The 17057-nt window shown below is 41.4% G+C and overlaps 1 protein-coding gene across 1 annotated transcript in view; it reads right to left on the bottom strand.

The window, feature by feature from the left end:
- LOC149460078 (alkaline phosphatase-like) overlaps positions 1–16642 on the bottom strand; it is a 33161-nt gene extending 16519 nt beyond the window's left edge. The window contains exons 1-6 of the mRNA XM_089680089.1: positions 16514–16642; positions 7501–7617; positions 4545–4660; positions 2984–3158; positions 1496–1668; positions 1279–1413 (exon numbers count right to left, since the gene is read on the bottom strand). Coding sequence (XP_089536215.1) covers positions 1279–1413; positions 1496–1668; positions 2984–3158; positions 4545–4660; positions 7501–7617; positions 16514–16601 — 804 coding nt within the window. The 5' untranslated portion in view covers positions 16602–16642. The remainder of the gene's footprint in view (positions 1–1278; positions 1414–1495; positions 1669–2983; positions 3159–4544; positions 4661–7500; positions 7618–16513) is intronic.
- Between the last annotated feature and the right edge of the window lie 415 nt (positions 16643–17057).

The following is a 17057-nucleotide window of genomic DNA, read 5'->3' as shown; positions in this document are numbered from 1 at the left end:
AATGAGCTCTTTAGCTATGTGCGATATGTGAGGGTGCCCCTTTCAGATGGGTTTTCAGATTGGAAGGTCCATGCATTCCTGTGGACAGGCAGGTGTAAACAGACATGTGTCCACAAATCGTCCTCTTCCATTTAGGCAGAGGGGGTCAGAGGTAACTTGGTGTAAACAGACAGTGTCATCCACCTACACTTCTCCAATAAGCAAGGGATTAAATCATATATCCTCTGCTGATCAGAACAGAATCCACCCTGTGTGAAAGGGGTCTAAGGGTTTTATTCTTCCAACTGATTACTAATATAAGAGGCAATTTTCCCATTGCCTTCCCATGAAGCAAGTTTCAGTAAGGGTTCACAGAGACCTGAAAATTGTTTTAGGGCTTCTTATGAGGTAACAAGGTTGGGAGAGGCTGCTTTAGAGAAAGTACCTCGCCAAGTCTCTAGAATGCCCCTCATCTCTGTGCACATGCATAGGAATTTGTGGTTAAAGGCTAGGTGTGCTTAACCTGTTTGTAAGGGGCACCTTATACACAGGCCTTTTAGTAATGAATGCCTATGTGGGGAATCCCTTGATAAATTAATGAAAGTTATCGCTGAGAGAAAGATGTGCCTTAACCACAAGAAAGATGTGCCTTAACACCGATGGCTACTACCTTTACTCAGCAAAAATGATCATACCAAGGCTTAGTACTTCCTTTCATCACAAGCCTTGTACACCTAAGTCCACCAAGCCTGTCCAGAAACCCTCACAATGAGGGAGTGTCCACACTCCTCAGAATAAGGGGATGTCTGATGACATTTGCACCAGATGTCCCAGTCCAATCTGTCATTTTAAAAAGGACACAAAATAGAATTTCTCATTGCCTTCCACCTTGATTCCTTCCTAATCTGCCAGCATCAGCTCAAAATCAAGCAGATTTACTGGCAACTTTGTGCCATCTTCAGCCACAAAGAGGAGTTGTACCCAGAGCTACTGCTACTGAGATCAGCTGAAGCCAGGAAATGTTGCATTGTGCACAGGTGTAGTTTAAATGGTCTGGAGCAGGCACAATATAGTGAAATTCAACCCTGAGTGGCTGGTAGGGGGCGCAGTAGAGTCAAATCCAGCCCATCCTACAGAGGGAGGCAGCACATTTTCTAGAGGGGACCCAAAAGCTACATCTGGAATGGAAGGATTTTCACCATTTCCAAAAGCAGGAGCTATGGATATGTACTAATCACTGGATGCAGAATTGCATAAGAGGGATTATAAGAGAGAGACTGTTTATAGGTTGACACCTACCGTCCTTTTATTCAGCCATATATCAGTCAAATTAAGGCCATCTCTTCGAACAGCTTGATTTGATGTACTGGTTGGGTATTCTGGGTCAGGTGTCCCCTTTGCATTCATATAAGCTCGTCCGCCTCCCAGAATCACCTGCCGATGACAGAGATATACTATGAGGGTGGAAAAGTTGGACAACCCCTCCACCTTAACTAAATGTACTGTTTATAATTACATCAATGTCTGTGTTGTGCACAAGCTGGTATGCAATATCCTTGCAGCCATTATTAATCATATTCAAGGTCATCTCATTGTCGGAGTACCATTCCCGATTGGCACTGTGGGCATAGGTTGCAGCTGGAGAGGCATGCTGGACACGTGTGGTTGTTACAATACCCACTGATTTACCTGGAAAACATTGTCATAAGAATTACACTTATTTCAAAATGTTCTGGCACTTTCTTTATCTGAATTAAAAGATAGTCTGTGGAGATGGTCATTGTAAAGTTGAGTGTACATGTCTGCACTCAGAAACTCAACGCTAGACATCGGTCATTCCATGCAACATTCCTAGTGATGTGTGTGTATACCGGTAATTTATTTTCCAGTAGGCCACTGAACTGGAATAAACATCCTGCCAAGTCATTGAAGTGAATGTCAAGTCAGGTGCACAATAGCAAACAACACATTTTTATCTTCACTGGTACTGAGCAACTGGTCCTTTTAAGCCATTATACATTTGTGTAGGCTGCTATGGTTGGGGTTCCCTTTGACATGTATTGTACACTCATTACCACATGGTAATGAATAAGCACCTGTCAGTTCCCCACCGTATTTCCACTGTCTGTATTGGTTTTATCTTGGTTCAATAAAGTGGATTGTTTGAAGTGCAGCCAATCAGATGTCTTAAGTCACTTAAATACCCTTTCTTCCCCATTCTGATGCTCGGTTTGAACGTCAGCAAGTTGTCCTCACCACGTCTACACAGGGTTTCTGTTAAAAACCACAGGGCCCCACACAGTCAACCCGACAGTCCCTCCCCCCCAAAAAAAAAAAAAAAACACAGTTTGCTCTGCTCCAATTATGAATGAACACAGTGATTAGTACCAATCACTCACTATGTTCAGTCAGGAAAGGAAGAAGCTAGAAAATGTGACAGTTACCAGACCCTTCCTCCACTCTCCATCCTGAAGGATCCTATTGTGTGCTTGCCGCTGGGAAGGAGAGGAGGGAAGTCAGCAGTACTGCGGTGGGGGCCTGAGCAGCAGGGGGAAACGTGGTGCACAGAGAGGGTGATGAGTGCAGCGAGGGGGGCAATTACTGAAACCAATCCCCTGTATGGTTCCATCTGCAGCAGCTGAAAGCCAGCTGGAGGGAGAGGAGAAGCAGCCGCTGCTGCAGAGAGAGCCATAAAGGGGATTGTTTCCAATAAATGCCCCCCCCCCCCAGTGCAGATCACCCTCCCTGCCCATATCCAATTCACATAGCTGCCTGGACCCCCCTGCTTGCTTGGGCACCATACAGGATCCCTGGTGGTACCCCCTTATCCACAGCCCTGCGTCTACATGCCTAAATGCATTGAGTTGTGGCCATGTGATTGGCTGATTAGCAATTTGTGTTACCAAGCAATTCATCAGGTGTAGCTAATAAAGTGGCCAGTGAGTGTATGGTTACACTTTGTGATAAAATAGCATTATGTATATGATGTATAGTTACATCTCACCTGCTAGTTTAGCTCTATGAAGGATAGAGGTCACCTCATTTCCATTGGCAGTAGTGCAGACTCCATACTGAGCAGCAGCGCTCACTCCCAGTGTCCCGGAATTGGCCTTAACTCCACATAAGTAGGCAGTTCCCGTGCCTGCACTGTCTGGAACCTGTGCATCTACATTGTACACCTATATAGCAATGAAGACATATTAATCAGTACCTGCAGAAGCAAACGTATGAGACTCCTACAGGGGGCATGTCTGTGAATTGAATTGACTTTTAGGAATACAGATAGATTAGGTTGGAGAAAAAGGGTGATAGATAAGCATGGGAAATACAATAGGATGTCCTGTGAACATAAAATGCTGAGCACTGACTTTACTTAATCTCTTAGGCATAACACTTGTAATAGAGTAGTAATGTATGACTAAATTAGTAAAACCGCATATGATGACAGAACGTTGAAGCCTGATTTATAAAGTAATAATTCCTTGTGCTCACCAAAAATAAAAATGAACTAATTAGACAAATAGCTGCAGCACTCAAAGTTCATAAAATAAACTTTCATGACAATATATAACAAATAGTGCCATGCTACCCTCACTATCAATATCATATAACAAAACTATATATGTAATCATGTGTAAATTGCCCTAATATCCTACAATAACATCTAACACTGTTACAAATATAAATCTCATATGTGCACAGAACGTGAACAACATAAATCAGTCCGTGGTCAATAGTACAGTCCTCATTCCCAGATTCAATTTTATCTCCCAAAAGAGTGTAAACACCACTTGCTGGAAACGTACGGAGAGATGCTCACCTTCCTATATGGACTTGGCTATTGCACAGTCAATCATGCTTCCCTTTTGTCAACCAGGATCAGCTACAAAACTGGTTCACAAACTCTGCACTCTCCTCAGCTCATATAATAGGACACATGAAGTCTGATTTACACTCAGGGTCAAATGTATGTTTTTTCCCAGGATAGTTACATACAGTGGTCCAATGCACCCTGTTCATTTATGTTTACATTACATAGTGCTGACATTTGAATTCTGTATTGTATACTGCATGCTCTGGACCACTAGATAGAGCTAGAGGCTCTCTGGTTCACTGACTCTGGGACCTTGAGTCTCCAAACAGTAACTTGCCTGCACATACATCCAGCCCCACACATTATTATCATTGGTGGGTATGTGTTTTATCACGGTTATGTGATAATTTACATTTTTGAGGTTTTACTGAAGGTGTGTAAAGAGAGACCACATAAACACTTGTAGGTAGTTTGTAATGACATTCCTTTGGTATGAAGTCAGCTAATTGTCCACTAATTGAAATCAAGGTGTGAGCTAGTAAGGGGCGAGACTAGAGTCTCCTCCACTATTTTCAAAGTAATCCACAAGGCAGCAGAGAGTGGCCACTTGGCAGGGCATTAAGCTTTGTGAGCTTAAGTAGCAGTGGGTATCTAATAGACCTAGACCTTGAAGTGGACTTGCTGGCAATCATGGCATCCTTGCCCATGGCTTATATGGTCTAGTTCACAATCTAGCCATATTCACACTCACCTTGGAGAGAGCCACATATGGGAACTTTTCCATCTCCAAAACATTCTCTTCTCCAGGTTGCCCAGCCAGCTGTCCCTGGTATATACGAGCTGCTGTAATTGTGGCCACACCCATTCCTGAAATTAAAATCAGAAGTCACTGAAAATGTATTACTATTCCTCTGTCCATTTTGAGATACTTGATATTTGTAAACAATTGCTTATTTGTATCTGACTCTCTTCATTGAATAGAATTTTCCAGTATTAAGGGCCCATTCTCACAGACCTGCAAGGTAACACACAGCACTTATTTTTTCCCACACTGCACCGCTTGGCAGCCAAGGGCTCTGTCACTGTGAGAACAGGGCACATAGAAAACAATTGTCTAGCGCCCAAAACCGCAGGCCTCTGCACAAGTGTTTATGAACCATAAAAGTGTTTACGAGCAAAACGGCACCCAAAATATTACTGGCAGTGTTCTCCTTTATTATTTATACCATAAATGGAACTCCACAGAGTTAGAGCAGTAAACTAACTAGACTGTTGAGCTATGTGGCTGGTTATTACACAAGGACAATGGTGAACAGTACAATGAGATTATGGGGCTTTCTGTAATGTCTGATTGTTGGGTAGGCCAGAAGTCTGCAGCTGAGATCTGCTAATCAATTTGGGAACTTAAGAGAGTGCAAAGGGGTTCATATGGGGAAAGCTAATTAAAACTTCAGTTATCCTTTAGAGATATTGAGACAAACAACCCCTTTGAGTCCAGGGCATTGTCGTAGATAGGGTTTATCTGCTCCATTGACTGACGTTTTAAGAGATAAGCTGGTGGTAGTAGGGCAAAATGGCATTAGTATGCAGGGGGTAGACACTGGCCACACCCTTTTCCCAACTGGGGCATAATTTAAGTCTTCCCTGGGATGAGCAGTGTGTGGTTTGTTAGCTAGAAACACTGCATGTAGACTGTGCTGGTACAACCATCAGGTCTAAGCAAACCCACATTGTCTCACAGCTAACCAGGAGGCTGGATATTTTGCTGTTTTTGGACTGGCTGACACAGGCCCCCTGCAAGGGAATCTCTTTGTTTGGTGAGGAAGCCCTTAAACATGCTTTGGAGTCTGGACTACCTCTCTTGAAGCTACACATTTGATGCTGACCCCTACAACTGGTGGAGGATACAAAGGGTAAAAGTGGAACTCACTTTGCTAATCCCTGTGAAGAGTGAGTTTTCTTTTAGTGAACTGTGTGTACATGTGCTAAAGTGCCATTGAGCTAAGAACTGTGAATAGTGTGTATAAGCAATGTTTAAAGGAACAGTGTATCGTTTTGTTAAAACACCAGTCTATATTCTGGTGAAACTCAGAAGCAACTATGAGCCTGCTGACAGCAGACTGTGTTGGCTTAGGGTGCAAACATTGCAAGTTAAACCATGATGTGCATGTTCCAAATCTGCAGCACTGAGGACCTGATAAAGGCATTGCTGCCTACTAATTCTGCCCAGCAACAGACTCACAGAAAAGGTTCATTTCCCTTTTTAAAAACTGTTTAGTTATAGTGAGCCACTTCTTACAAAGGATGACAAGCCCATAATGCAGTGCAGGCCTTCTACTTTTGAGAGAACTTCAGAAAAGCAGGCCTGGCCTAAAGGACAGTTGGCAGTGCTTCTTATGCTGATGTTATTGGGAGACTCCCAAAAGGCATACTCTAACTGAAAATTTTAAACCAGAGATCATGCAGTGGCTGGGGGTGAAACCCTTGGTAAGGACCCAGCAGGTACACAGCTGGAGGAACCAGACAGAGGGGACTCCCCGATCCCAAATGTATGGTCTGATCAACTTACTTCAACAATGGCTGCAGCCTACATGGTTACAAATCATGGAGGAGTCACCATGAACTGATTCCTGAGGGCTTTACCTCCAAAGCTGCAAAGGCTCATGAGTCAATCTGATCCAAAAATCAGCCAATCAGCTGGTGGAGATTTATTCTTCTGCCAAGAACCTTTTGACTTAGTCTACACCTTAAAGATCTCCTATGAGTCATCTCCCATTGAAACCAATTCAAAGGTAACTTCACAAAGTTACCTGTAAAGCCCCAAAAGGGAGGCACTGAGAGGCCTGCAAGAATGGCCAGGGGGTCACTACTAATGGAAGACCCATCATGGAGAGCTTGGCAGAACACGGGAATACCACGTTTGTGAAGTAGGAAATGGGGTCATATTGTTGCCAAGTGACTTCTGACCCATGAGTTTATGACGTGTAGCTTAGTTCTAAGACTGTCTTCCTTCACGTGCCCAGATCTGGTCACTGGTCAGCACATGAAAAAAAATGAATTGGTAAAGATATGTGAGAACAACATGCCTGGTCATCTTGATCCATACTTGGGCCCGAGGAACCTAAACAATTGAACCAGAACAGGAAGGGTAGTTATGTACACAGTGACCTCAAGAAATGCTCAGCAGTAAAGTAGCTGTATCTCCATCCACACCTGGGGAAGAATTTAAATCTTCACTGGGATGACCACCGTGTGGTGTGTTAGACAGGGAAACTGCATGCAGGCTGTACTGGAACTGACACATCCTGCTGTATTGATCTCCTGGGCCCCATGCAGCTCTTATTGGTTTCTCCTGATGACCTCCAAATCAGTACTGTGTCCTGCAATGACATGGAGGTCAGAAGAAGGAGCCAGTGAGAACCAGAAGATCAACAATCCAACAATCCTGAAAGTGTTGGTTTCCCAGATGATTTCAGGGAAAAATTTCTCCGGACCAGAGCATTGCTTGGCAATGTAGGCAGCAGGTAAGTATTTACCTTCTTTTGTATGTAACATGGCTTTTACTGTTCATTTTTTTTTTTTAAAACAGTCACTTTAAGATATTATCCACAAAAGGAGTGTGTTGTTTTCTATTAATTATCCAACTCATATTTTGCCATTGTAAGATTGCTTTAAAATATTAGCCGTGTTGGCCTGTTCATTCTTACCATCTCCCAGGAACATAATGAGATTCTTGGCTTGGTTGACATTTGGATTCAGATTCAGAGCTGCTGTTAATGTCTCTCTGGCATTGTCATTCCAAAACTTTGGGGTCTTCTCAGCTTCTAAAACACAAAAAAAAGGCTTGTGTAAATTATGAATCTGGCAATGTCAAAAATAATAGTCACATTTTGTCTCGTTGACATTAAAATATATGTTCAGGCAACACTTTTTTTTCACGGTTTTGGATAGAGTGGGGAAGGGTTAATACTACTGTCAGGTTTACTGCTATCCAGAGCCCCTTTAGAAAGACTTATTCTCACCTCCTGTGCTGCTGACCTTTTTCCAGACAGGAAGGGAGATGAATCCCCCAACAGTAACAAACTTTTCTCTATGGGAAGGCTAGAATCTGTCAGATTTGTATTTCAGTCTGTATCCCCATTGGAGAGTTTCCTCCAAAAGCATAACTAGAGAAACTTTTTTTTACAGTTGTCTACTCCTACTGGGCTACCATTGGTAAATAAAAATTATACACAGTCTGATTTAATAACTTCATACAATGCATCAAAATAGAGATTATAATTTGTATACCTGCAAGAGAATTTAAAAAAAATGTTAGTAATCACAAATATACCAACTAAATAACATTGAACTCCAGGCAAAACAAGAGTTTAGAAGAGTAAAAAATATAAATTCCATTATGAAATCCAGGGTCTTATACAGCACTGTGACCCAGGATTTAAAATGTGCCCTTTCCCTGAAGGTAGGCAGAACCAGGCAATTGCTTGAATACTCTAGAAAAATCTATATAAAAGCCTTTCTGAGTTATAATATATTGCAGCACAGACAGTAAAAAACAAACAAAAAACATAGGCAATGGATTTAGTCAGAAACCAATAAATGCATATTGTGCACAGCCTTGACCAGCTGCACTATTCCACCATTTATTGCATTAGCAAGAACATTATGGCAGGGCTGCCTGGACATCCAGTAGCCCTAGGCTCCTGCCTTGTGCACAATCCAGGATTAAATGTTGACACTGGGACCCTGGATTTGTTATAGTTACTTGGATAAGCAATAAAAAACCGAAGAGTTATTGCAACACTAGCCCTGGAATTCATAAAGACTGGTGCAGACAGATTTTGCAAAAGTGTCTCACGTGCACTCTAGAAGTGACAGATTGCGTTGTGAAATTCATGTGCTTGTCTAGACTAGAAATAGCACAAGGGGTGCGAAGTGCAGTATAAAGAACACTTTATTAAAAACATCAATGTTGCACTCACATGGGTAGACAAGTAGAGTGCTTGTAGTCATAAACAGGCCTCCACATGCAGATGCAGAAGTCCATCAATAGCGGTGTGGAGGATGGAGACCAAGCAGGGGTGAGAAACAGACCACAATTAACCACCGCTGTAGCAGATAGTGGCAGCCGCTGAACTTGAAGTGACTGCATCACCTCCGGTTCCATGCCTGTCATGATCTGCTACAACAGTGGTTGTTTGTGGTCTGTCGCTCACCCCTGCTTGTTCTCCATCCTCCACACCGCTATTGATGGACTTCTGCATCCGCATGCGGAGGCCTGTTTATGACTACAAGCGCTCTACTTGTCTACCCATGTGAGTGCAACATTGATGATCATAATAAAGTGTTTTTTATACTGCACTTAAAAGCATTGCTTTGTCATTACAGGAGATATTTATTCCAGTCTCTCAGAGGAGATGCCAGCTTGGTGCATAACTGTATATGCACTATTTTATGATTATGGACTTTATGGGCTTATACTGTATATATTTATCTAATTGTTCAATGTGGACTAGGGTTTGCATGTAAGACATTGTCATAAAATTTCTCTGTGCCAGGTTCTCTTTTTGTATGTAAAAAAAGAGTTGGCCTTAATTAGCTCCACATTTTTTTAGATACAAACTGTTCCTATTTTATTTTGAATTTGGCGCATTTATTGTACCACAATGTAAAAGTGGTGCATTTTAGAACTACCTGATTTTGGTGCAGGAGTCGCTGTTGGAACCAAAAGTGTTGCAGAAGCTCCATGAATTTGGCACAACACATTAACAAGAGAGATGAATGCCAGAAAAGTGGCTCAGCAGCCTAATTGACATCTGCCTAGGTGTTTATCCCTTACAAAAAAAAAGGCAAATGATCATCCTTTAGATTGTAAGCTCCACGAGCAGTGCCTCATATTCCTTTTGTACTGAAATGTATTGTAATTGTACTGTCTCCCTTAAATTGTAAAGACCTGCACAAACTGTTGGCGCTATATAAATCCTGTATAATAATAATAATCTTGTTTGACAAATTTCAAAGAGAAAAAAATGCCCTATGCAACGGAGGAGAAATAATCAGTGATAAAGGGCAACAGCTAATGGTATAGTAATAGCACCATAAAAGCAATTAGAGCAAATAATGAGCTCTAAAGATAGCAACAAGCACTAGATAGTATGATTGTAAATATAACATACGTGCGTTAATATACATGATGACGATATGACTATTGCATTGTGCTTGCCACTGCTTGTAAAATTCCTCTTATTTTATAATTAAGGAAACTGTGTTCATTAGTGTAACTTCTAACCTTACAAAACAGATACTGCATTTGTTACTTTCACACCTCCTGGGGAGGTGGGGAACTTTCACATGAATCACTGTTTAGAATTGCTTTCTATCAGTTATCCTAAAGCCGATGACACACTGGTGATTTTGAAGTTAGTGACAAATTGCCAGTGGCAGGATAGCTAAAAAGGCCTTCTGTGTGTCCCTCTGCAGCCAGATGCAGTAATATGTCTCTTTGTTGCTGGTCTGAACTGCCAAATAGCCTCAGTTTCAGAGGGAGTGATTTGATAGGGGCAAAATAGCAAGTTGCTAGCGGCAGAGTCGCCTAGATCTATGCATTCTCTCGATTGCCTTCTAAATACAATTTGCTGACATAACTTTAGCTTATTATTTACTATACCTAGTTTGTGGACATTGTATGTTCTTGTTGATCAATTTGAAAATGGTAAAATAAGCCTTGTTTGGTGACTATATGTATCTAATATAATCATGGTTATGATAGTTGTTGTCTTATCTATAACATTTGTATAATGAAATCACTAGTGTAGTCTAGAAAATGCATGCTGTGAGCTTCCATTAAAAAATACTGGTTTGAAAATCCATCTTGGGACACACCAAGAATCCATAAGAAACTATATTAAAGTGTTTGTAAACCTCAGACATGAAATATGAACAAAGCATATCCATCTATAGTGTGTACTTGACTTGATTTACTAAAACTGAAGAGTATAAAATCAGGTTCTGCTCTGCATAGAAATCAGTCCGCTTCAAGGTTTTTGTTTTGTTTTTCTTTGTTACAGGTTTATTGTACAAGCTGATTGGCTACCATGCACAGGTACACCCGATTTTGCACTCTCCAGTTTTAGTAAAAATCAACCCTAAGTGTTATTTCTGTCTGCTTCTTTGTTCCTCTGCTATCCGCATGAGTCATTTCTGACAAGTTTTCCTGACACCAAGAGAAAAATGGTGACAGAGGAGGGACCTCCAGTAGATTGACTGTCTCAGCTCTATTCCTGTGAGCTGTGTGAAAGGGATGTGTCCCTTCCCTCCAATCAGCTCTCAGAGCTTTCCTCGCCGTGTTCTGCAGAGCGTAATTTCAGCTCCCTACCTTCTTTTTTCTGAACTCTTAGACAAGCTTTATAAAATCCAATCACTGTCCAAATCATGTAGACTTCACCTTTGCAACATCTCCAAGATACGCCGGTTTTTAACCTCTGAAACCACTAAGCAACTTATTCACTCCCTTGTTATCTCTCACATTGACTATTGTAACTCCCTCCTCATTGGCCTACCTAATCGCAGTCTATCCCCTCTTCAGTCTATCATGAATGCTGCTGCAAGACTCATCCCCCTTACTAACCTTTCCATATCTGCCAATCCCTCCACTGGCTTCCCGTTGCCCAACGAATAAAATTATCGTATTTTTCGCTCCATAAGACGCACCTGAGCATAAGACGCGCCTAGGTTTTAGAGGAGACAAGAAAAAAAATATTCTGAACCAATGGACTGCAGACACAGTACAGGGGATGACCAGAGACTGCGGACACAGTACAGGGGATGACCAGAGACTGCGGACACAGTACAGGGGATGACCAGAGACTGCGGACACAGTACAGGGGATGACCAGAGACTGCGGACACGGTACAGGGGATGACCAGAGACTGCGGACACGGTACAGGGGATGACCAGAGACTGCGGACACGGTACAGGGGATGACCAGAGACTGCGGACACGGTACAGGAGATGACCAGCGACTGCGGACACAGTACAGGAGATGACCAGCGACTGCGGACACAGTACAGGGAATGACCAGAGACTGCGGACACAGTACAGGGAATGACCAGAGACTGCGGACACAGTACAGGGAATGACCAGAGACTGCGGACACAGTACAGGGAATGACCAGAGACTGCGGACATAGTACAGGGAATGACCAGAGACTGTGGACATAGTACAGGGAATGACCAGAGACTGCGGACACAGTACAGGGAATGACCAGAGACTGCGGACACAGTACAGGGAATGACCAGAGACTGCGGACATAGTACAGGAGATGACCAGAGACTTCAGACAGTGCAGGGAATGACCAGAGACTGCAGACAGTAAAGGGAATGACCAGAGACTGCAGACAGTAAAGGGAATGACCAGAGACTGCAGACAGTAAAGGGAATGACCAGAGACTGCAGACAGTAAAGGGAATGACCAGAGACTGCAGACCTTTGGGGAGGGAGGGGGATTGGGTACCTGAATTTGACAGGTACTCGCTACCACTTCCGTGGAGTTGTCCTTCCTCCTTCCCGCAGCGTCTTCTGTGACAGCCGGGTGCCCACTGCTCATGCGCGAGAAGCGCTGCGCTTTGTGAATGGCCCGGAGCCTTCTGGGACCTGTCATGTGTCCCAGAAGACACCGGACCATTCACAAAGCACAGCGCTTCTCGCGCATACGCAGTGGGCACCCGGCTGTCACAGAAGCCGCCGCGAGAAGACTGCAGCGCTGAAGCGAGGAACAGGTAAGGTCCTGCAGGAGAGAAGAGCTGAGCGGCCGGCCCGATATTCTGACATGGTGGCGGCAGAAATACCGGACCAGCCACTTTACATTCACTCCATAAGACGCACTGACATTTTCCCCCCTTTTTTGGGGGGAAAAAAGTGCATCTTATGGAGCGAAAAATACGGTAAAAACAATAATAACATAATTAATTAATAATAAAGCCATTTATAACTCTGCCCCAAATTATATCACCAATCTTGTCTTCAAATATCACACAAACGTACTTTCTGCTCCTCGCATGACCTCCTGCTTTCTAGCTCCCTTTTCTCCTCCTCCCATGCTCGTCTCCAGGACTTTTCCAGAGCCTACCCCATCCTCTGGAGCTCTATATCCGAATCTATCCGACTATCGCCTACTCTGCTCACTTTTAGGTGATCTCTGAAAACCTCTCTCTTCAGGGAAGCCCATCTCGCCTTCAGCGAATAACAGAATCTTCTATTCCTCATATCAGTTCATCCCCCACAGTTACTACCTTTCGTACCACCAGCCCCTCCCTCGTAGATTGTGAGCTCCAAGGACCAGGGCCCTCCTATCTCTCTTGTATTGAACTGTATTGTCTCCCATTATATTGTAAAGCGCTGAGCAAACTGTTGGCTCTATATAAATCCTGTATAATAATAATAATAATATAAAATCAGCAATTTGAACAGATGTAGAGAAGAGAAGTCTTCAGGTACAACTTATGTAGGACGATTTGTTTTATCTCTTAACTGAAGCCCATCACTTCACTGGGTATACAAGGGTTTACAACCATTTTATGTCTTATGATACAATAAAACGCAAAAGACAGTGTCCCTCTATCTATTCTTATTTAGACACCAGATCCCAGTAATAAAAACCATTGGATAAACTGCACCACTTGGAACAAAAATGTTTTTTTGTGGCTGTGAGTGTGGTTACCAACATCCCTATATAATTACATCAATTTAGAAACCCCTTTCATGCACCACATTGGAACTTTAAAGGCGTCATACCATCTCCCATAAAACGCAAAACATTATTTATTGTTGATGGCGTGACACCTTTAATGCCCTGTGTGGTGCAGTTGATACAATTGACTTATGTACAGTACACCCTTTTTTTATCTGCAAATGCAACAGATAAGCTATGGATACTTTTTGTCAGATGAAAAAGTAAATCGATAATTCAGTCATAATCAAATTATTCTTTATTGTTAATGTAAAGATAATGCCAACAATTTATATGTTTCAACCAAACTTTTTGGGTGCTAAAGTGGTATTAAAGCCAAAAACAAAAATGTAATGTGTTGCAACTTACCAGCTGCAGATGTGATGGCTGGATTCATTTTCTCAGGCTTTTTATTCTACCTGGTGATCCTGCCAGTAACACACTTCCTGTCTTAGGATGTATGCATTCTGGATGAAGTTATAAAGCAGACAGCTTTGGACAGCAGCATTATCATTCTTAGGGAAGGGTAATGTTAGACTAGCAGATTTAAATAGACTTGACTAACAAATTGAAGATGAACGCCAGATAACACTTTATAAGAGGTTACAGAAAAAAAAATGTTTTTTTCCTTTTGGGATAAAGGTTTTACATACATATGGATAAAAGACGACCATTGTAAGAATTCTATCAATGTTAATGGTTTGTCTCAACCCTCTGTTACTTTGTCTGGACAGCTTAGTCTGTTAAAGAAAGGTGAAAAATAAAAGACTCACTGGTCAGATCACCAGGTGATGATAAAGGAAATAAATCCTTAAAAAAAAACAAAAAAAACAAAAAACTAATGCAGCCAACACATCTAAGACCTGGTGAGCTGCAATTTAATACATTTTTGTTTTGGGGTTCAACCACCACTCTTATGTACAATAAAGCTCAAAAGATAGTATCCTTTTATCTATTCTTATTTGGACACCACTTTCAAGTAATAAAAACTATTATATCAACTGCACCACACGGGACTTAAAAGGTGTCACAGCATAAACCATAAAACCCAAAACATTATTTCTGGTTTGCGTGACACCTTTAAAGTCCTGAGTGGTGCAGTTGATACGATAGCCCTTTGTAGACTAGATTTTTGTTTTATCTGCAGTCAGAACACGTAAGCTAAGGACACTTATGTCAGCTGAAAAAGTAAAGGAATAATTTGATATTATTCTCTCATAATTACATTATTCTTTGTTGTTAATATAAAGAGAATTCCCACAATTTATCAGCTGCAATTGATCAACATTATATAGTGTTAAATTGAAAGCATTTGTTGTCATTAAGTAAAACACCTTTGCGGCAAGGCCTTAGAGATCTACTAAATTCTTCTCACACGGCGTTATGATTTTTCTCAAATAAAATTCAGTTCAGTAACCCATAACAGTAATCAATCCCCTCCTCATTTGCTCCATATTTAAGTGATGAAAGTCTTGCTAGTTGCTGTCAATTACTACACATTAGTGTTCTTTCACCAGAACTAGACAGAATTTGGCTGATTTACTAGAAGATGGAAATTCTCATTTAAAAAATTATGAATATTCACTTCAGTTATATAATCACATGAAAAGCAAATTCCCGTTTACTTATTTCATCAGTATTCAAAGTGAAACAGGTATTTGGTTTTCACATATCTGAATTGAATTGAATATGCACACAATTGTTTTAGCAAAGGTTCTCAAGTCCTTTAATAGAGTGGAACTTTACCCATAACAACTTGATAAAAAATAATCTACTTCAGCAAGGAACATACATTCAACCTTAAATATTATGCTACCACAATTCGTATGTGCTGTAAATTGCCTCCAGCATTGCTCCTGTTTCTTCTTGCCAGAGGCTCCCATTTTGCTGAAGCCCAGAGTCCTAAGCAGTAGAAAATCTTTAGGCTGTCAGCATATCAGCCTCTACAAATTTGGCACAGTGCCTAAAAATCGAAAGCAAATGAACATGTGCAGAGTTGGGTGAGACAGTGTATTACTGGATTTTACAGTATAGGCACTTATTTTTAATGTTTTACATAGCTAAACCTGAAAAAGGGGCCCGCCTGAAGTGATCTAGCAGGACTTAATTTTCTGACCAAAGTTCCACTTCAAATCAACCTCCATGTGTGTAGGCAACTTAATCCTGGCAAAAAAAAAAAAAGAATTTTCTTTGAACATGAACTAATCCTAAATGTAATTTAAAGATGATTTAATTGATAAAACTACACTTTGCATTAGAACTACACAGTGATTAATTGGTTAGCACTTCCGCTTGGCAGTACTAGGGTTGTTGGTTTGAATCCCAGCCATGGCACCACCTGCCTGGAGTTTGCATGTTCTCCCTGTGACTGCATGGGTTTCCTCCCACACTTCAAAGACACACTGGTAAGTTAATTGGATCCTGTCTAAATTGTCCCTAGTATGTGTATGTATGAATGTAAGTTAAGGACCTTAGATTGTACACCCCTTGAGGGTTAGGGACTGATGTGAATGTAAAATATATGTAAAAGTTTTGTGTAAATTGACAGCACAATTTAAGTACCTGAAATAAATAACTTGCATAAGTGTCTTTAAAAGCAATGGCAGAAATTATTATTATTATACAGGATTTATATAGCGCCAACAGTTTGCTCAGCACTTTACAATATAACGGGAGACAATACAGCAACAATACAGTTCAATACAAGAGGGATAGGAGGGTCCTCCTGTGGTGATACCCATAGCAAACAGCACGTAGTCCTGTTAGCATAGATATTTGCAATCTCAATGCCAAATGTAATGCAAAATATGGTGATAATATGCAAGATGCCATTACCCAGGACAGCCAGTTAGATTTTCTCTCCCTCTAGTCAGACCAATGAAATATACATTCCTAATGGTTGTTAACTAGATATGAGTTACTGCAGACCTGGTGGTAGTCCCTGATTCATCACAGTTGGGGTTGCATACAGTGCCTAAATAAATATTGGCTCACCTAGAGAAATTGCTGCTCCTGTGGAGAATGGGACAGATATTAGGACAGGAAGGATTGCAGCAAAGACAGCTGTATGAATAAATGTCATCTTCTCAGTCTGTGCCCCTTCAGCTGTGAATAGATAGTGCTCACATGAAGCACGTGTATATATATGTCAGGACATCAATGTTTAATACCTTTGAACTCCACTGTATATCCAAGTATCAGAAAGGAAATATTTTATCTTTGCTGTTCAAGGTAGGTTTCATATTTCTGTTAGGTTTACTGATAAATATTGCCTGGTCTACATGATTGTGAAACCTTCACTGCAATTTATAAATACATTGCAGGTTTCAGGGTGTTTTTTTTTTTTTACACAGTGTAGGGTGACAACTCCAGTTGCTGAATAGAATGGTGGCTCCATACGATGTTGCAAGAGAAAGACGCCAGCCTGAAGCAGAAAGCCTGGAGCAAGCCAGTCATGGCACCAGCTTAAGCTGAAACATAGACAAGGATTGAAAGATAAAGAAGCTGCATACTCAGTGTAGTGGTTTTAACTGGTTCT

Source organism: Staurois parvus, unplaced genomic scaffold (genome assembly GCF_062004578.1).
Source record: "Staurois parvus isolate SC_StPar_1 unplaced genomic scaffold, SC_StPar_1.0 ptg000235l, whole genome shotgun sequence".
NCBI classification, from domain to species: domain Eukaryota; kingdom Metazoa; phylum Chordata; class Amphibia; order Anura; family Ranidae; genus Staurois; species Staurois parvus.
This window is presented reverse-complemented; position numbering and strand designations above follow the sequence as displayed.